This window comes from Mastomys coucha, unplaced genomic scaffold, assembly GCF_008632895.1.
Source record: "Mastomys coucha isolate ucsf_1 unplaced genomic scaffold, UCSF_Mcou_1 pScaffold21, whole genome shotgun sequence".
In the NCBI taxonomy this organism is placed as follows: Eukaryota; Metazoa; Chordata; class Mammalia; order Rodentia; family Muridae; genus Mastomys; species Mastomys coucha.
The window spans coordinates 91,986,680-92,006,164 of record NW_022196904.1 but is presented as its reverse complement, the minus strand read 5'-3'; the positions used below and the strand labels follow the sequence as shown (position 1 = coordinate 92,006,164).

The following is a 19,485-nucleotide window of genomic DNA, read 5'->3' as shown; positions in this document are numbered from 1 at the left end:
CCACACATTCCAGGCTGTGCAGAGTTCTTTAGTAGTAACTCCATTTGATAGCTAGAAAGTGCAAGCATTTTTGTTTCTGTTCATGTATCAGCTTCAGCTAAAGAGTCTTATTTTCACATTAAATATTCAATTTTGCGAATGAAAGCAATGCTAACCTGATTGTGTGCTATCAGAAAGGAGGGTCACAAATGTGTCTCTTCAGCATATGACCTCTGCAGTGTGGGCTTCAGCCTAGAATCACTCTATTCTGCCACTTGACACTGAAACAAATAAAAATGTTTTATAGGACCAAAATACACTAACAGAAACAGGCTAGATATGCCCTCTTGCTCTCAGGAGGTGGCTTTCATAGTCAGTATTAAAACTTGAAATCATGCTAATACTGTGAGCCTAACCTTTGCCCAGAGACAAGACAGAAATATTCCTTCAACGTTGGCCTGTTTTCCTTGATACTTACTTTAGCCCTTCCAAGAGTACACGGCTAACAGCATGCAAACTGTTTGGGGAATTATCAGCTGCAGCTGAGATCCCCAAGGAGAAGCTTTAGACACTTTAAAAGGACCAGGCATTTCAAACAGGAACTGCTTACTATTCTTGTAGCCAAGCTGCCACAGAACTTGAGTTCTGAGTTGAAGCATGCCATCCAAGCCATTTTCTCTACAGCTCTTGTTGTTCAGGTACGTTACAAACAGGCTCAGAGGGAGCACTTAGGAGCAGAGAAGACTGGACTCCTAAAGCTTATACTGAGCTCTCTCTCCTAGTCACATCCTCTCATCATGTTAGTGAAGAAGGTTCTGAATGGAAGATGTGCAGACATAGGGCAGGAAATTTAGTCCTCTCTGAGTTACTGTGTATGCTTTCATAAAAGTAATGTTCAGCTTTTACTTACTCTCTCACTTCTTTTCTTGGAATTGTAATTAATACCTTTCCTACTTAAACTTCTATTATGAAAGTTAATTCACTACAGTGAATTTTGTATCAACTTAGAACATTCAAGACCTACATTTATACAGGGTTATGGACTTCCTTGGGAGAAATTTTGTAGGTTCTTTCATGTCAAAAATGGTAGATACTAATGGGGAAAGAATGGAAACAAGTAAAATGAGAGGAGATGGATGGAAAGAAGAATAATAGGACTTATGGAGAGGAGAGGAAAGGAGAGGAGAAGAGAGGAGAAGAGAGGAGAGGAGAGAGAGGGAGGCAGGGGGAGAGGGAGACAGAAGAAAAATGAGAGCTAATACAAACTAATACAGACAGTCTTGTACATATCACCTAGTCTTGCTGTGACCTGGCTGTCAATGTAGAATGAAAGCATGTTACTTGTTTGACTGCTCATTATACTTCAAATCAAATGAGAGGGAAGGATTATGCTGGGAATCCAGAAAAGATAACACTATTAAAAGGAAAATAATAAGAACTCTATCACATGACATAACTAGAGCCTGCTGATAGATGGTGAAGCAAAAGTCAATAGAAAAATATGCTATAATTATTAAAATGTTACATTAATTACAAGTTAAATGAATATATTTACATGCAGTGATACAAAGAATTCAGTTCAGAGGGAGTCAGGCCTGTTATAGGCATGGATCAAATCCCTTTGCCAGAGTGAATTAGAGAAACCATCTCTCAGAGATCTGAAGTGCCAGTGACAAGCACTAAGAATGGTTCTTTTTTATTCCTACCGTGTCCCTTCTTCCCCATCCACTTTTCTCATTTCTACAGCAAGTCTGTAACTAGGTTTCTTGCCTGTGCCTAGGTGAGAGTTCCAGGGATGAAACAAACCTGTCCTCTGGTGTGAGCCAAGACTGCTCTCCTTTTTATGTGCCCTGCTTTCCTTTTGCACAGTTACCTGTAACTCATGGCAAAAATGAAACATGCAAGGAAAATGATTGGAAACCAAGATTACAGCTACAATAGAAAGCCATAGGTGAAACTTTTCATTCATCAGGCAGGATGATCCTTCTGTGTCTGAAGATAGAGGGAGGATAAAGATGACCCAAGTAATGTCTCTTTTTTCTCAAACTCTTAAATGAATCTGAGTAGGATGGATAAAAACAGGTTTCACTGGGAATCTGTTGGCTGAAAGCCACACAAACACTTCTCTTTTTAGTGTGTGTCCCTCAAGCTGATGGCAGATTTCTCTTTTGACATTTTCTCTCTTGATCAGAGATGATCTTGCAGCACTGCCAAGCCATCAGCACTATGCTCTCCAAATCCCCTATTCATGCTTCTGTTCCTTGCCTCCTGCCTCTGCAATCTTCCACCTCTCTCTCCCACATTCATCCCATTTACACTAGCTTTCTTTCTTTATAATGTTCTCTTGTTTTTCTTTAAGAGTCATGAAATAATGGGGTTATTATTAAATTAATCTTTGCATTATTGTTTGTATTAATTTACAGTATGTGTGGCAAAGTTGGAAAGAGAATTGTATGCTTTTATTTTCTATGTCCTTTACATTATGAGAATGTACAACTATCCTTAACTCCCTACATTCTTTTTCTTTAATTGTTTCTGATATTCACACTGACCTACAGATTTTATTTTAAGGAAAAAATCATATAGAATATTCACTTCTCACTTATTTCCACTGTCCAACAAGAATAAGTTATGTGATTATCTTATTTATGAAAACCTTCTATCAGTCAGTAGGACCTCACACTATAGTATTTTTGAATGATCCTTCATTATCTTTCATGCAGTTAACAGTGGTAGCTAGATCTTATTTATATTGTACATTTTCCTTGTGACTCTCTTCTCTGTCCATTATTAATCTAACTTTATGCTTATCTTCATTTCAACATTACTAGAGCCATGATCTAAGCCACACACTGCTTTCCATACTCTTCTCCTAGCAATTTTTTTCATAGAGATGACAGGTGCCCTGTAGCACACTCTGACTCAAACTAAACACACACACACACACATACACACACACACACACACACACACACACACACACCTCACAAATGTGTTTCCTCACTATTATTTTCCATCTTGTTTCATTTACTGTTATTTGTACGATGTAAATTGCATATTTCCATATAAAGACTTATCCAAAGTAAAGAATTTACTGGGCACTAAAATTTAATTTAAAGAATTACCTGATTCTTTCAACAACTACTTTTCTGTGCAACAGCAGTATCAATATGAAAAGGCAACATTGACTCTGGATGTAACCATGGTTTGGATTCCATGCCCAATTCTTTCCTGCTTGATAAACTTAACCCAGATCTTTTTATCTCTTTCTCACTGTTCCTCTATGTGCTTTTAGCTCCTAAGACTAGAATCTCTGTGACAGAATTAGTGTCATAGTTAAATGGCATGCATCTAGTAAAATAACATACTTGTCTGCATGGAAAACAACTGAGCGTTTTGCAATGTAATTGATTCTGAAGAAAGAGCAAAACCAGCCCTCTTCAGATATTATAGGCAACCATGCCAAGATATGTTAATCCAATCCCAGGAGGCAAAGCTCTCTCTTAGCTGAGTTTCTTCATTTTAGGCAATAGATTAGAGGCTCCCTTTGGAAATTTCAAATGTCTTTCCTTTCTTTTTGCATCCAAATTGATCCTTATCCTTTCTCCACCATTTCTACATCAAGGTCTGTTTTATCTACTCTGATTCTGGAGGTAATCTCTCCTGGTACCTCTCAGAACTAACTCTGTCTCTGTCTCTCCTACAATAATTTTCTGGAGCCTCAGCTTCTAAGGTGATGGTTCTCAACCTTCTTAATGGTTTGATCCTCTAATACAGTTCCTCATGCTGTGGTGACCCTTAAACATAAAAATGTTTTCATTAAAACTTCTAACTGTAATTTTGCTACTGTTTCAAATCAAAATGTAAATACTTTGGAGATAGATATTAAGCAATGGATCATGAGAACCATAGCTCTAAGGACTCACTCAGTTCTAAGCTTCACTTTTAGATATTACTGAATGCCTTCTAGCCTACTGTTATGGAAAGTTGTCATCAGGCATGAAAAGAAAGATGCCTTTAAAAGATCAGGCCTATTAAATTTTCCTATGGAAAGAGTAGAGAAAAGGCCATTTGGCATCATTCAAGATTAAAACTGAACTTCTCTGACCTTAGATGACTATAATTCTGTACAATTGCATGTAGTCATGAGAGGTATAAATTGAATATCAGTTGAAGAGCTATGGAGTTTTAGGAGCCATTACCCATGCATGCTGTGGTGGGAATTTTCAATGAATGTCTATCTATTTAAGAGTCATCTACACTTCTGAAAAAAAACCCTTCACCAACACATCTGAATGTTAACCCAGTAATGGTTCACCAAGCTAAACTTGCTTGAAATCATGTCTTTGATCTTTTGTGCCCTATCTGGGGTTAATAAACAGTTGTTCACTATCTCCCCAGGAAATGAATACAATACTCCCCCAAAGTTGCTATATAGGTTCAGGAAATATTTCACTCTGTTTATAAGCTTCAAGAACAGGGATGCCAACAAATAAATGCCAGGGCCAGTAGCAGGAGGGAGTAGAATGGTGAGCCGGGAGAAAGGGAATCATTTTAGGTTTTGGGTTTTTTTTTTTTTTTTTTTTTTTTTTTTTTTTGGTGGGGAACCTGGGAAAGGAGATATTGTAAATAAAGAAAACATCTAATTAAAAAAATAAAAAAAACTGTTTTAGATATCTTCTGTAGTCTAGAAAACTTGGAATAAAACAAAACACTCAGGCAAGTTAATATTCTTGAAAATACACTGTGTAGAGCTAACCCTAGTAGATATTTCTTCATAGGGTCTTATAGTTTGAGTTCTTTGTGCATATGCGATGATTGGGAAAGCTTCACTTACTAAATAGGAAACATTCTAAAAGGAGAAACAGACCACAAAACAAAGTGATATGTAAGATTACTTCATTGAGTCTTAGAGAGACCAACTCTAGAGAATGTGGTGCCATAAGGCTAAATTTTATAGAATCAAGAGGTATAGCAATCCATTATGATAATTCACCCTGTCACTCTTCCTGATTCCTTAGTCCTGAATGTTTAGATGACAGAGGGTCTATCACTCACTTACATGTAACATATTTTCTGCCTTAGGTTGGTGCATATAAGATTATAAAGCCATGGTCATCCTTTACAACAGCAGCCTCCACAAAGCCACTTTCTTCCTGACAGGCTTTCAAGGTCTGGAAGAATTCCACGGCTGGATCTCCATTCCCTTCTGCTCCATCTACTTAACTGTGATTTTAGGAAACCTTACCATCCTCCACGTCATCCGGACTGATGCCACTCTCCATGAACCTATGTACTATTTCTTGGCTATGCTGGCCCTCACAGACCTGGGACTCTGCCTCTCTACGCTGCCCACTGTGTTGGGAATCTTCTGGTTTGATGCCAGAGAGATCGGGATTCCTGCCTGCTTTACTCAGCTATTCTTCATCCACACCTTGTCTTTAGTGGAGTCATCGGTTCTACTGTCTATGTCCTTCGACCGCTATGTAGCAATTTGCAACCCACTGCGTTATTCTACCATCTTGACAACCAGAAGGATTGTGAAGATGGGGCTGAGCTCAGTGCTCAGAAGTGCACTCCTCATTCTCCCATTACCATTCCTCCTTAAACGCTTCCATTATTGTCGCTCCCACGTGTTAGCCCATGCGTACTGTCTACATCTGGAGATCATGAAACTAGCCTGCTCCAGCATCATTGTCAATCATATCTATGGGCTCTTTGTTGTGGCTTGCACCGTGGGTGTAGACTTCCTGCTCATATTCCTCTCATACACCCTCATCCTCCATGCTGTACTAGGTAAAGCCTCCCGTCAGGAGCGCCTCCGTGCTCTCAATACCTGTATCTCTCATATCTGTGCAGTATTGCTATTCTACATCCCCATGATTGGCTTATCCCTTGTGCATCGCTTTGGTGAGCACCTTCCACGCATTGTACATCTTCTGATGTCTTATGTGTATCTGTTGGTACCACCCCTCATGAACCCCATTGTCTATAGCATCAAGACTAAGCAAATTCGCCAGCGTATCATTAAGAAGTTTGAGTTTATAAAGTAAACGAGATGTTTTCAGTAGAATTAGATTAACTTGAAGGAAAAGTTTGGCCATATATGCCATCTTTTTTAATTGTTTCAGCTATGTTGTAGAAAATATGATCTCCCACTAAGTGCAATAAATATAATAGGTGTGCAATTGACAGTCTGTGTGACCTTGAGGAAGTTACCTACCTCTCTGTCTCTTTAGTTTTCACAATTGAAAGAACATGTAAATATATATAATATCTTCCTGTCCTATGGGAATGTTGCAAAGACAAAATAAGACAGACAATTCATGGAAATCTCTACCACAGTGACTGACAATAATTCTCAATGCATACCATATTTATAACTTAAAAAGTCCAAATTAGTATATGTTTCCTCTTCTGATACTCTCTAGTCAATGAAGTTTAATTGATGGTTCTTTTTACACTTATATTTGGTGCATTTTATTGCCTTACTATGACAATTTTTGTTCATTTGTAGATATTTGTAGCCAAAACCAGAGTAATGACTTTTCATGAGGATATTTCTAATAATACATGCACATACACAGGCACAGGTATACACATGCACGTGCGCACTCATACACGCGTGCGCGCGCGCGTGCACACACACACACACACACACACACACACACACACCAAATTAATCAAGAGAACAGGTGCTCTGAAATTTTGAGGAAAGATATCACATTAAATCAATATAAGACCATGAATAGTCTTCAAAAGAGGTCCTGGAGACAGGGACTTATTACTTACAAACTGAGTAGCTACCCAAGGGACTTGAGCTCTTCCTTTAGCTAGCTAGTGTAGATATATTTTTATTCTTTGCAAGATATTGCCATTTTTATTAGATATCTTCTTTATTTACATTTCAAATGATAACCCCTTTCCAAGTTTCCCCTCTGAAAAAAAAAACCCTATTCCCTCTCCTCTCCCCCTGATCACCAACCCACCCTGTCCTGATTCCAGGCCCTGGTATTCCCCTACACTGGGGCATAAGGCCTTTCTCAGGACAAAAGGCCTTTCCTCCCATTGAACACCGGCTAGGTCATCCTCTGGTACATATGCAGCTGGGTACATGAGTCCCACAATATGTACACTTTGGTTGGTGGTTTAGTCCCTGGGAGCTCTGAGGGTACTAGTTAGTTCATATTGTTGTTCCTCCTAAGAGACTGCAAACCCTTCAGTTCCTTGGGTCCTTTTTCTACCTCCTTCATTGGGGACCCTGTACTCAGTTCAATGGATGGCTGTGAGCCTCTACTTCTGTATTAGTTAGACACTGTCAGAACCTCTCAGGAGACAGCTATATCAGGCTCCTGCCAGCCAGCACTTCTGGCATCCACAATAGTGTCTGGGTTTGATGATTGAATATGGGAAAGATTCCCAGGTGGAACAGTCTCTGAATTGTCCTTCCTTAAGTCTCTGTTCCATACTTTGTCTCTGCAACTCCTTCCATGTGTGTTTTGTTCCCTCATCTAAGAAGGATCGAAGTATCCACATTTTGGCCTTCCTTCTTCTTGAGTTTCTTGTGGTTTGTGGATTGTATTTTGGGTATTCCGATCTTCTGGGCTAATATCCACTTATCAGTGAGTGCATACTATGTGTATTCTTTTGTGATTAGGTTACTTCACTCAGGATAATATTCTCCAGATACATCTATTTTCCTAAGTATTTCATAAATTCATTTTTTTAATAGCTGAGTAGTACTCCATTGTGTAGATGTACCACAATTTCTGTATCCATTCCTCTGTTGAGGGACATCTGGGTTGTTTCCAGTTTCTGGCTATTATAAATAAGGCTGCTATGAACATAGTGGAGCGTGTGTCCTTATTACATGTTGGAGCATCTTCTCAGTATATGCCCAGGAGTAGCATAGCTGGGTCTTCTGGTAGTACTATGTCCAATTTTCTGAGGAACCACGAAACCGATTTCCAGCGTGGTGGTACCAGCTTGCAATCCTGCCAGCAATGAAGGAGTGTTCCTGTTTCTCTGCAACCTCTCCAGCATTTGCTGTCACCTGAGATTTTGATCTTAACCATTCTGACTTGTGTGAGGTGGAATCTCAGGGTTGTTTTGATTTGCATTTCCCTGATGACTAAGGATGTTGAACATTTCTTTAGGTGCTTCTCCGCCATTCGTTATTCATCAGTTGAGAATTCTTTGTTTAGCTCTATACCCCATTTTTAATAGGGTTATTTGGTTCTCTGGAGTCTAACTTCTTGAGTTCTTTGTATACGTTGGATATTAGCTCTCTATCAGATATAGGATTAGTAAAGATCTTTTCCCAGTTTGTTGGTTGCTGTTTTCTCCTATTGACAGTGTTCTTTGCCTTACAGAAGCTTTGCAACTTTATGAGGTCCCATTTGTCAATTCTTGATCTTAGAGCATAAGCTATTGGTGTTCTGTTCAGGAAATTTTTCCCTGTGTCCATGTGCTTGAGGCTCTTCCCTACTTAAATTTCTACCCTCTGTATTTAGTCAAATCTTCTCTTCTCTCTCTCTCTCTCTCTCTGTCTCTCTCTTGCACAATGCTCTACTGTTCTTATTATATTCATTATTACATGTATACATATATATTGACCTGCTTATTTGCATTTATTAGTTATATCCATGTTGTCCAGTTTGTGTGAAATAGTTTGTCTATTATAACATTTCTTTAGATACATAAGCAGCAACTGTCACACTTTATATTCTGACACAGGATGAAGTATCATCTTCTAGGACTTCACTTAAGAGTCATGAGAACCAGAAAAGTTTCATTTAGTATTTCTTTCTGTCTAGTGGTACTGGTCTAATTCTGAATTTATAGAAAGTAATATTTTACAATGAGGAAAAAGAAGATAGAACTAACAACAATATATAAAGGTTTACTACATTTAAAACGTGATCCATGTTAGATATAGGCTCTCCACATGCAGAATGCAACAAGAGAAAAAACTATGACAATAATCATGCTTGGGTGGTCAATGTATACGCACATATAGCAAAGGTAGAATCTAATCACCTAAAATACATAGATTTCTATAAACACACATCCCAATGGATTCCACCCTTTATGTGTCCAAACTGCCTTCTGGTGAATCAGCAGTTATATTACTGCAAATGCCCAATGAATCAGCTTTTCTTTATCTATGCTGCCTGGTTCTTTGGTTCTCATAATGACCTAAGACCATCAAATGATCACTTCACACCACTTGAGAAACACTCCATGCTCACTGTGGACAGAATTCCAGAGATAGGAATGTGAGTCAGAAGCTTGTATTGTTCCTCCCTGATCTAAAGTAATTCCTTTCTTGCAAGGAAATACCCATCTCTCTGTCTATACCAATGTCATATGAACTTCACTAGCTCTCAAACAACTGTCAGCTCCAGTAAAGGCCCTGTACCTTAGGCTGCATGTTGGTAAGAATGCCATCCTCATTCTCCCCTCCTGCGTTCTTACACAGTCTTCTCCATGACAGTACATATTAGCTGACTTCATGTACATGTGTTTCCTACCTTTACCTTGATTTCTCTGTTTCTTCTTTTTAATAATACTGTAGATGGAACTCAGGTCTATGTGCATGTTATACATGTCCTCTAGCACTAATCTTTATATCTAATCCTTCTACACTGATATTATTATTATTATTATTATTATTATCATTAATCCCTTTATTTGTTTACATTTCAAATGATATTCCCCTTTCTGGTTTTCCCTCCACAAAGCTCCCACCCTATTCCCCTTTACCCTCTCCCCTTTTCCTCTGTGAGGGAGCTCCTCTACCCACTCACCCATTCCCACCTCACTGCTCTAAGCATCCCCTATGCTAATGCATTAAGCCTCCACAGAACCAAAGGATTCCCCTCCCATTGATGTCAGATAAGGCCATCCTCTGCAATATATGTATCTGGAGCCATGGATCCCTCTGTGTATACTCTTTGGGTTGGGAGTTTAGTCCAGTTAGTTGACATTGTTCTTCATACGGGGCTGCAATCCCCTTCAGCTTCTTCAGTCCTTCCTCTGTCTATTCCATTGGGGTCCTCGGGCTCAGTCCAATGGTTGGCTGTGAGTATCTGCATCTGTATTGGTCAGGTGCTGGTAGAACTGCTCAGGGGACAGCCATACGAGGCTCCTGTCAGCAAGCACTTCTTGCATGGCACTTGGCAGACTCTTAATCCTCATATTAATTAACTTATTTTTTTTATTTTCACCATAACCTGTGTTGGATGACTCCAATTTTCCATCTTTTAATGGAAGTTATTAATCTGAATATGAAATAAGATATGTACTTGTAATTTTAAAATAGTCAACCAATAAAACTCAAGCAATAACCTTTTTTAAATTGTACTTTTCTCAAATTATTTTTATTTGGTAAAATTTACAATCATAAAAGGGATTACTTCATCTCCAATTATCACATAAGCCTTTTAGAGACTAAATAATAATATTAATTATTATAATCAATAGCATACATATCTAATAAAATAGAGCCTAAGACCACATCCAAATTAGCCTTACTTCAAAAGATGCTCTTCTTATAGCTGGCTACTTCAGAGATACTGAACTCTATCTAGTTTCTCCATATTGTATTCTATTGAATTCTTACAAAAGCTTCATGGAAACTTAAAGCTGACAGAATAAACTTGTCTGTGATATAAATCATTCTCTGCATTCACTCTGGTTAAGATTGTTAAAGATCAGTCAAACATTAATAACATTTCTTTTATTCTCTGTCTCTTTATCTCCTCTTTCTCCCTTCCTCCCTCTTTACAATACAGTATTCAAACCTAGCCAAAATGTTTCTCAGACTAGGTTTATTATTCAAGTGCTCAGGTTTATAGCTAAGTTCATACTAAAAGAGGGGTGAAGAATAAAATGCATCATTTTATTGTTCACAAAACATTTTCTACAAAATATGTTAAGTACATAATAAATAAATGGGTGGCAGGAATGAAAAAAATAAGTGTTGGATCATTTCTAACTTACAAGAATTGAGACATTAGGCTATAAAGCAGGTAATGGGTAAAATAATGTCAATAAAGTAGGATCAACATCTGAAAACTGATGTGCTTATAAAAAGAGGTTATTTGAACACTTCACGAGAAGACAAAGCTAAATCTACTTGGGATAAAATATGTAAGGACCATTGTTGAGTGATGACCCACCCAAACTCAGAAGTTTTGGAAGATCAAAATTGTATGCACATTATTCTTGGATTTTTCTTCCTTTCAGAACTGTAGGAAAGATAAACTGTTGTTGTAAAGCTGCCGTGTCTATAGTAGTTATGTCATCTTTGAATTACTATAACTGGTAATTGGGTTTTGAAATAACTCTAGCCTAAATGTGAAGGTTCTAATTTTATTAGAAGGAGAATTTTATTATTATTTTATAATTAACTTTGAAATCAAATCAGAACAAATCACAAAGATATACAAAAACATGCAAGTCTTTGTAGTGATCTACAATGGGAAGTTTTTTTATTTTCTATGGTTAAGGTAAGGTCAAGACATCTGTATGTTCACAAACATAGCAGGTCATTCTAGTCTAGATCTCCCGGGGCACTGTGATTTGAATAAACACTGCTACATAACACCAAAATGAAAACAGTATGCTCAACCAAAGTCTAGTGGATTGTGGCCACAGAGGAACCATTCAAATCCAAAGAGATCAGCCAAATCAACAAATTGGAATAAAATATAACAGCATTGGGGACTATGAGAAATTGCTTTGTATTCCCTCCAGTGAACTGGAAACAATTAGTTGAGTAATTGCTAAAAACTGAAATGGTATCTACCTTACTGTCTATAATACCTTCTTCATTATCTTTCCCAGTGCCAGATTAATAAATGATTACGCCTTTAGGTCCCTGCATCAACATATAAAAATGCTGGTTTTATTTTTTTTGTATGGATTTCATACTCAAAATTTGATCCAAGCCCTCATACAGGTTCATCATTATTTTGCTACTGAGATACAAACCTCGAGAACTCCTTTTCAGTTTTCAGATAATCTCCTTATTCTTCAATACCCACCAGAACTCATTTTTACTATCCCACCATATCACTGATCTCACTAACTAGCCTTTCCTCCATTGATTCAACCTAACACTCACCTCTGGTGATTACTCTGCTCCTTTCATTGTCAAGACCAACCCTTTAGTTTCTGTGTATGAGGGATGTTGGGTGATACTGGCGTCTCTGAGCTACCTCACTAAAAATAAGTGATTTTTTCATTTATATATTTTGAGCATTTCATACATGAGAACTGTGTTTACCACATTTCTATTCCTCCCTCTCCTACCTATAATTCTTCCCATGTGACTCATAACTATTTCTGAAATTCATAACCTTTTTTCTGACTATATTGTTGATTTTATTGTGTTACATATTATATTATTTTATTTTATACACACATTTACACACTACTACTACTACTACTACTACTACTACTACTACTACTGCTACTGTTGCTGCTGCTGCTGCTACTATTACTACTGCTACTACTACTACTATCACTACCACCACCACTACTACTACCAGTAGGTCAATTCAGTGTTGTTCATATGTACATGCATTTAGGGGTGAGCAGTTTCTATTGGATAATTTATCAAGTTTATCATACAGGACAAAAACTTTCTCCCAGAAACAATCGATTTTCTCCTGTAGTACTCCTTCTTGTGGGTGGGACTTTGTGGACTTTCTCCATGCACATTAACATGTAAACTGATGTGCTCAGTTGTCAGCTTTTTCTTGGGCAACCAGATCATTGATATTTTGTAGGTTCATCATCTGTCAGGCCCACAAAATACAATCTAGCAGAAAGTATCTTTGCCTTTGAGAATCTTTCCTCATCTTCCACAATGTCCTCTGAGTCTGAGTTCTAGGGGTTGTGTTACCAGCTGGAGCTTGACCCTTAACCAGTCATTTATTCTCTACACTTTGACCAGTTATAGATCTCTGTAGTGCCCCCCACTGCTTCAAAAATGGCTCCTTTGATCTGATGTGAGAGACACACTTATATGTAGGTATAAGACAGATATTTAGAATACAGTTAGAAATTATATTTCTTTAGGAAAGCAGCAGTAATAGGCTCTCTTCTAGGGTCTACAACCTCTCCAGACATTGCAGTTGTTTAAGTTTACAGTACTAGGCATGAGTATTGAGCAGACCTTTAGTCTATTTAGATAACTGTTGGTTACTCCCAAGATGTAAGAGCCACTATTACACCACTGAGAGTATTTTCTGGGTGGTGGACATTGTTGTGCTTCAGAGATGCCTTACCACTGTACGTGACTATTGATTTTTTTTTTTCTGTTGACAAGTTGTATAGCATCTACTCATACATGAGAGCCAGTCCTCAAGGAAGTCTTCCAGTTCAGTGAAACGCCAAGTCCTCCAAGTCATGTGTCCACTGTTCTTAGTGTCTTCAGTGATAGGGACTTACTGTGACATTCTAGGAGGCAACCAAGGGAAATGACAATACTCTATATTGTTTGGGGTACCTTGGACCCCTCTGACCAACAACTGAATGGAGATTTCCCTTTTCTGGCACTGGATATTTGTCAATTTATGGCTCTTAGATGCAACATTATCACCATATGTAGAATAACACCATTTGATATGTATAATATAATTTTAAATTATAAATATAATAATAATGTTTCCCTTTTCAAACATCCCTTATGTTATTTAACTATCCTACCTCACTTGCTTTCTGTGTTACCGTGTATCTCTCTCCAGTTAAGTCTGGCTCCTACATTTCTCCTTCAAAACAACCCTGTTCTTTATAAATATCCTATATGCTTATCTATCCTTAGCACACACATTACCATATTTAATATATCCAAGTTGTAGTGTGCCCTAGCATACATAAAATATTATCAACAGCACCTACTGCTGCTTTGCTGGAGATGTGAACTTCCAAACTTTCTAAACTGAACTAATGAGACCCAAGAGCCCAGTCTCAGTGGGGACTTGATTAAAAGCAATTGAAAGTATCTCAGTCACTTAAAGTCAGGGATTCTGTATCCATCCTCCATTCTCTCTCTATGTTCATGGCCTCTAGCACCAGCTTCCTTCTGCCTTGGTGTGACGACTGCAGATTTGGGATTGAACCTTAGCATGTAATGAGTCACTCCAGTAGAAACGTGTTTAATGTGCAGTTGTAGCACTAAGAGGAGACCATGGAAGACTCAACCTGGATGTTGGAGAGGCAGAAAAAGGGGTTTTGACTCCCAAAAACTGACAAAGATGTCGGCTGAAGATGACAGCTGTTGCAGCCAGGTCTTCCTATCTTTGTGGAATCTCAGGTCTGATAGCAGAGATAGTTCAGAGAAGCATATAAGAACTTCTTCATATCTACCCACTCATTTAGAAGTTGCCTTTATATGGGAACAGTAGGAATACTGATGAGAAACAGTAAAACTGAGGTGCTAAATAGACTCAGATATCACAAGTTCAGCACCTACCATTTCATCTACAAACAAGGTTAAGCCACCAGAGTAATTTTCTAAGAAACAAATATAAGGTGGCCAGGAAGCTAATTGACCTCCTGAAAGAAAATCTTTTCTGTGACAGGAAATGATTATTCCCTGAGCAAACACAGAGTTGTAATAATAGAAGCCATTAAAGTTGCAATATCTATTTCAGAAAAATATCTCTAAGCAGAAAAACTATAGACAAGATCATGGGTAAAATATATTCCCATTTCCAACCTTAACTATGCAACAGTTTTAGTATAATGAAGCAATAAAATCTCCCTCAGATCATAAATGTGTATTCTGACAGTTGTTCCACAAGCTCTAAATAGTTACCTTGCTAACCTCTCAATTGCCAGCAAACCCCAGGTAGGCTAAAAGATGTTCATCTTGGCTTCACTGTTCTGGATTTTATTTTGTTTATATTCCTCTTATTCTAACCTATCCTTATCATACTTGCTGATTTCTGTTCAGTGCTACCCACTTACAATGACAAGAACACTTTTTATTGAAAATAGATTCTTCTCTCATATAATACATTCCAACCACAGTTTCTCCTCTCTCTACTCTTTGTACTCTTCCCACCTTCTCTTTAATCAAGATCCACTCCCACTCCATTTCCAACAAGAATAAGTTCAAATTCCAAAGAGTATGTGACTTTAGCTTGTAATAAATAGAAGGTAAGAATGGAAAACTTTTGAAATCTCTGTAAGTTGTTTTTTATTTAACATCAATCCACTCCAGGCTGCTAAACAGCTACCTTGATATGATCATTGATCTACAATAAGTATTTTCACTATGAACATTTGGTTCTGAAGATTTAAATTTGAATTTGAGCTCCATTGCTGGGTGGAGATATGATGTAGAAATTGATATGATCATAATACATTATATACATGTACGTGCCTTTAAAAAATGAGTAGCTTAAAAATTCTAAATGAAGAAAACATACAAATAAAAAATATGGAAGCCAAACAATATATTTTGATGTTAAAATGAAGTAGAATGAAGAAGAAATAAATATAATCCCTGATAAGCCTCTAGAATCTCTCAAGAACAGTCTGCAAATCATTCCATTAGAATCTCAGAATGCTTTCTCTTTGTAAGTTAGTGTTATTGCTTTGATTTGCAAAAGTGGAAAGAGCAGCTTGAAGCTTTGATTCAATCCTTACTTCTCTTCCAACCTCAGATTTTCCTGGTCACATCCCCTTCCCAATGTCTTAATTTCTTTTCATCATAGTCCATTGAGGCTAATCAATGCTGTCTTTGTGTACACGGTTGTACAGGAGTCTGTTGGAGCATAGACCACCTAATAAGGAACACCTTCCATGAAAAAAAAAGCTGACTCAGCCTACCTCAACTGTCTTCAACTGTCAAAGCTTCAGGAATAGAAAGCTTATTGTTCCTGACAAGTAAGTTTATATAGTGACTCTCCTGAGTTAAATTTGATGAATAATGTGAGCTAATGTGGAGAACACAGCTTAGGACCCCAAAATTGATAAGTCCAGCATCAGAAGTCCCTTTACGATTGTATCCTTGTTACTCATTGAAACTGTGAAACTGCAAAATATTTTCTTCAAAAATAGCTTGGAGAAATGAGCAATGTGGTTAATGCCTATAATTTTAGCACTGGATAGTTGGGCAGGAAGATGAAGAGTTCAGTGTCATCTTCATCCGTTACATGGCAAGTTTGATGCTATCCTAACATATATGAGACCTGTTTCAATAAAAAGAAGCCAGAAAATGATTGAAATAATCTCTTCAGAGAACTACATAGTTCTAGGATTATTTGGTTCTAATCTTTTTGGTTTTTAATTTCAATTTTGCCAGTTTTAATCTATTACTAACACTTCTACAATTCATTTCAGGATTTTGGACAGAATCCATCTCATCCATTCACTCCATTTACCATGACTCCAGTATCCCTAAGAAATGATAGCATGTCTTCTACCTTCTTGCTGAGTGGCATCCCTGGGCTGGAGCACATGCATATCTGGATCTCCCTCCCACTCTGTCTCATGTACCTGGTTTCCATTCTGGGTAACTGCACAATTCTTTTTATCATTAAGACAGAGCCCTCACTTCATGAGCCCATGTACCTTTTCCTGTCCATGCTGGCTCTGACTGACTTGGGTCTCTCTCTTTGTACCCTCCCTACAGTGCTGGGCATCTTTTGGGTGGGAGCACGAGACATTAGCCATGATGCTTGCTTTACCCAACTCTTTTTCATCCACTGCTTATCCTTCTTGGAATCCTCTGTGCTCCTCTCTATGGCCTTTGATCGCTTTGTGGCCATCTGTCGCCCTTTGCACTATGCTTCCATTCTCACCCACACAGTGATTGGCAGAATAGGTCTGGCCTCTCTGGGCCGTAGTGTTGCCCTCATTTTCCCATTGCCTTTCATGCTCAAACGATTCCCTTATTGTGGCTCCCTAGTTCTCTCACATTCCTATTGTCTCCACCAAGAAGTAATGAAACTGGCCTGTGCAGACATCAAGGCAAACAGTATCTATGGCATGTTCGTCATTGTTTCTACAGTGGGAGTAGACTCTCTGCTCATCCTCTTCTCCTATGCACTTATTCTGCGCACTGTGTTGTCCATTGCCTCAAGGGCTGAAAGACTCAAAGCTCTCAATACATGTGTTTCACACATCTCTGCTGTGCTCCTGTTCTATACTCCCATGATTGGATTGTCTGTAATCCACCGCTTTGGAAAACAGGCACCCCATCTAGTCCAGGTGGTCATGGGCTTTGTGTATCTCCTTTTCCCTCCTGTGATGAACCCCATTGTCTATAGTGTCAAAACCAAACAGATACGGGATAGGGTAACCCATGCCTTTTGCCACTAGATCAGTTACAAAAATGTGCTAACTGTGAAGATGCTTGAATAGAGGAAGTGATTATTTATTTTCTCAACAAATATAGAAGATTGAACAAATTGTTTATACAATTACCCTTTTTCAGGAGGATACAGAGGTATATAATACAGAATGGTGTGGTAAATCATACTGCAAAAAAAACTGGCAGCAGAAATATAGCTGATCCTACTTTCTGCTCAAGAAATGAAAATACTTAACAACAATAAAAAAAAGTCTGCTTCTTCTCTTTCCCTATTCATCCACTTTTAACTTCATTTGTAAATGATCTGCTTGGTGTCTACTTGTGGAACCTAGCCATGACACTGAAAAGACTAAATCCCATGGATGGTATTCTATCCAACAGACGCAGCTTACACCGGAGCATTAGTTAAATCAATGGAAACACCACTGAGTGAAAGTAATTCAGATTATCCCAACCTTCGTCTTTCTAGTCTTTCCAGTGGGCAATTATTAAAGAATCAATTCTACTTGGAACCCAATCCTAATGCATATTTGTAAACAAAAGAACATTTTCAGATACTAAAGTTGGGATCAGTTTTAATTTTGTTGCTCAAAGTAGAATGCAAATAAAGTAGATAGCAGAGAAGACAGCTGATTTTCAGCAAAGAGGATAAAGAAAGCTGTCTTTAGAGCAACATAGTTCTCACCTTTGATGACATGTGAGAGATGGGCCATTGAAGATTTTAGAGGGTGGCTAATATAGTCCAAGCTGTTGGAACAACATGTGAAAACCTGAACCAAGGTGAAAAAGAAACAGTGTATCTAGAGTGGGCATGTAACTCAAATGATTTTTACTCTTAAATTTCATTTATCTACGTGTGAGAGAGACTGTGAGACTGTGTGCATACATATAGGTTCCTACATATACAAAGGATATCAGGTTCCTCAAAGCTGAGATTTAGGGTGTTTATTGGATTTTCATCCTGTTATTTTGGTGTTAGGATTCAAATTCAAGTCTGTATGATCAAGTAGCAAGTGACATTTACAACTGAGCCATCTCTCCAGATCTGAGATAATTTTTGTCAATGCTGTTCTGGTTGTTGGTGTTCCCATGTATAGCTGAGAAGGCTGAGGATGAGGGAAGAGATCAGACACAGATGACATCAAAAATGTTATAAATAAATGAGTGAATAAAGTATGTTAATGTGCATTATGACTATTCCGATGCTATAGGTTAAAAGTTATTTTATGAGAAGTATATATTGATTTGTGACTTTTGATTGGAGAAATTTATGGGAAAATGGGCCTCGATAAGATGCTTTAAAAGGTTTTTTGCAACACTTAGAGGAAACCATGGGGATGCCATGTATCTGCACAACAGTACATAGTGCATAATTCAAATAAAAACTGGCTAAACACCAAGTCTGCAGTCACAAGTTTATGTGCAATCACATCTCACTCCTGATTGGTCTCTTTCAAGGCCAAGAGCATCTAACATTTTTCTTATGCTTGTCACCTTCACTCACTTCCAATGGCTTATCTTTTCTAGCATGCAAAAGCCACAGCTACAATGGTGTCCATGTCTGTATTTAAGCATCATCACGTGAGAACATCAATGTATAGAAAACAACATGAGATGGAGCATTATAAGTGGTTTATATGAGTCAGTAAATATACAAACATCATAGAAATACGAAGCCACTGAAATTTTGGAGGCTTGCATGTAGTTGCACCATTGAACTCCATGTTTGTGATGTGTACCTGTAATTTCAGTACAATGAACAGGAGCCCTGTCCTCTGATATCTTATAATGAGTTTAAAAGTTATATTGATAGGTTGGACTCATATTTAGAAGGCATAAAAAGGTGTTGCTTGGGTAAATTACAGTAGCTTATTTGATCTAATTGTATTAAGTTGTTTGAGTTGAATTTTCTATTAAAACATAGTTAACAATTTCCATTTTGCAAAGCTGTCTACACATTTACATGACAATTTCTATGAATAGATCTTAAGTGTTCTTGACAAAAACATAGGCAAGATAATGCATGTTAGTTAAATTAAGCTATTTCACAATGTACACTCTCTAAAATAATATCAATGTGCTAAATATATATATAAATTTTTTATTTTCCAACTAGAAAAATAAGATAAAAAATGATCAGAACACACCAAGGTGCCTAAGTTACAACTTCG

General features: G+C 37.7%; 2 protein-coding genes across 2 annotated transcripts; both read left to right on the top strand.

Moving 5' to 3' along the window:
- The first annotated feature begins 5,090 nt into the window (after window positions 1-5,090).
- LOC116100694 (olfactory receptor 51G1) lies at window positions 5,091-6,032 on the top strand. The gene has a single exon (XM_031384428.1). The coding sequence runs from the start codon at window positions 5,091-5,093 to the stop codon at window positions 6,030-6,032; it is 942 nt and encodes a 313-aa protein (XP_031240288.1).
- A 10,351-nt stretch (window positions 6,033-16,383) lies between these two features.
- LOC116100693 (olfactory receptor 51G2) lies at window positions 16,384-17,322 on the top strand. The gene has a single exon (XM_031384427.1). It carries the CDS (start codon window positions 16,384-16,386, stop codon window positions 17,320-17,322), a length of 939 nt encoding a protein of 312 aa, XP_031240287.1.
- Window positions 17,323-19,485: the final 2,163 nt, after the last annotated feature.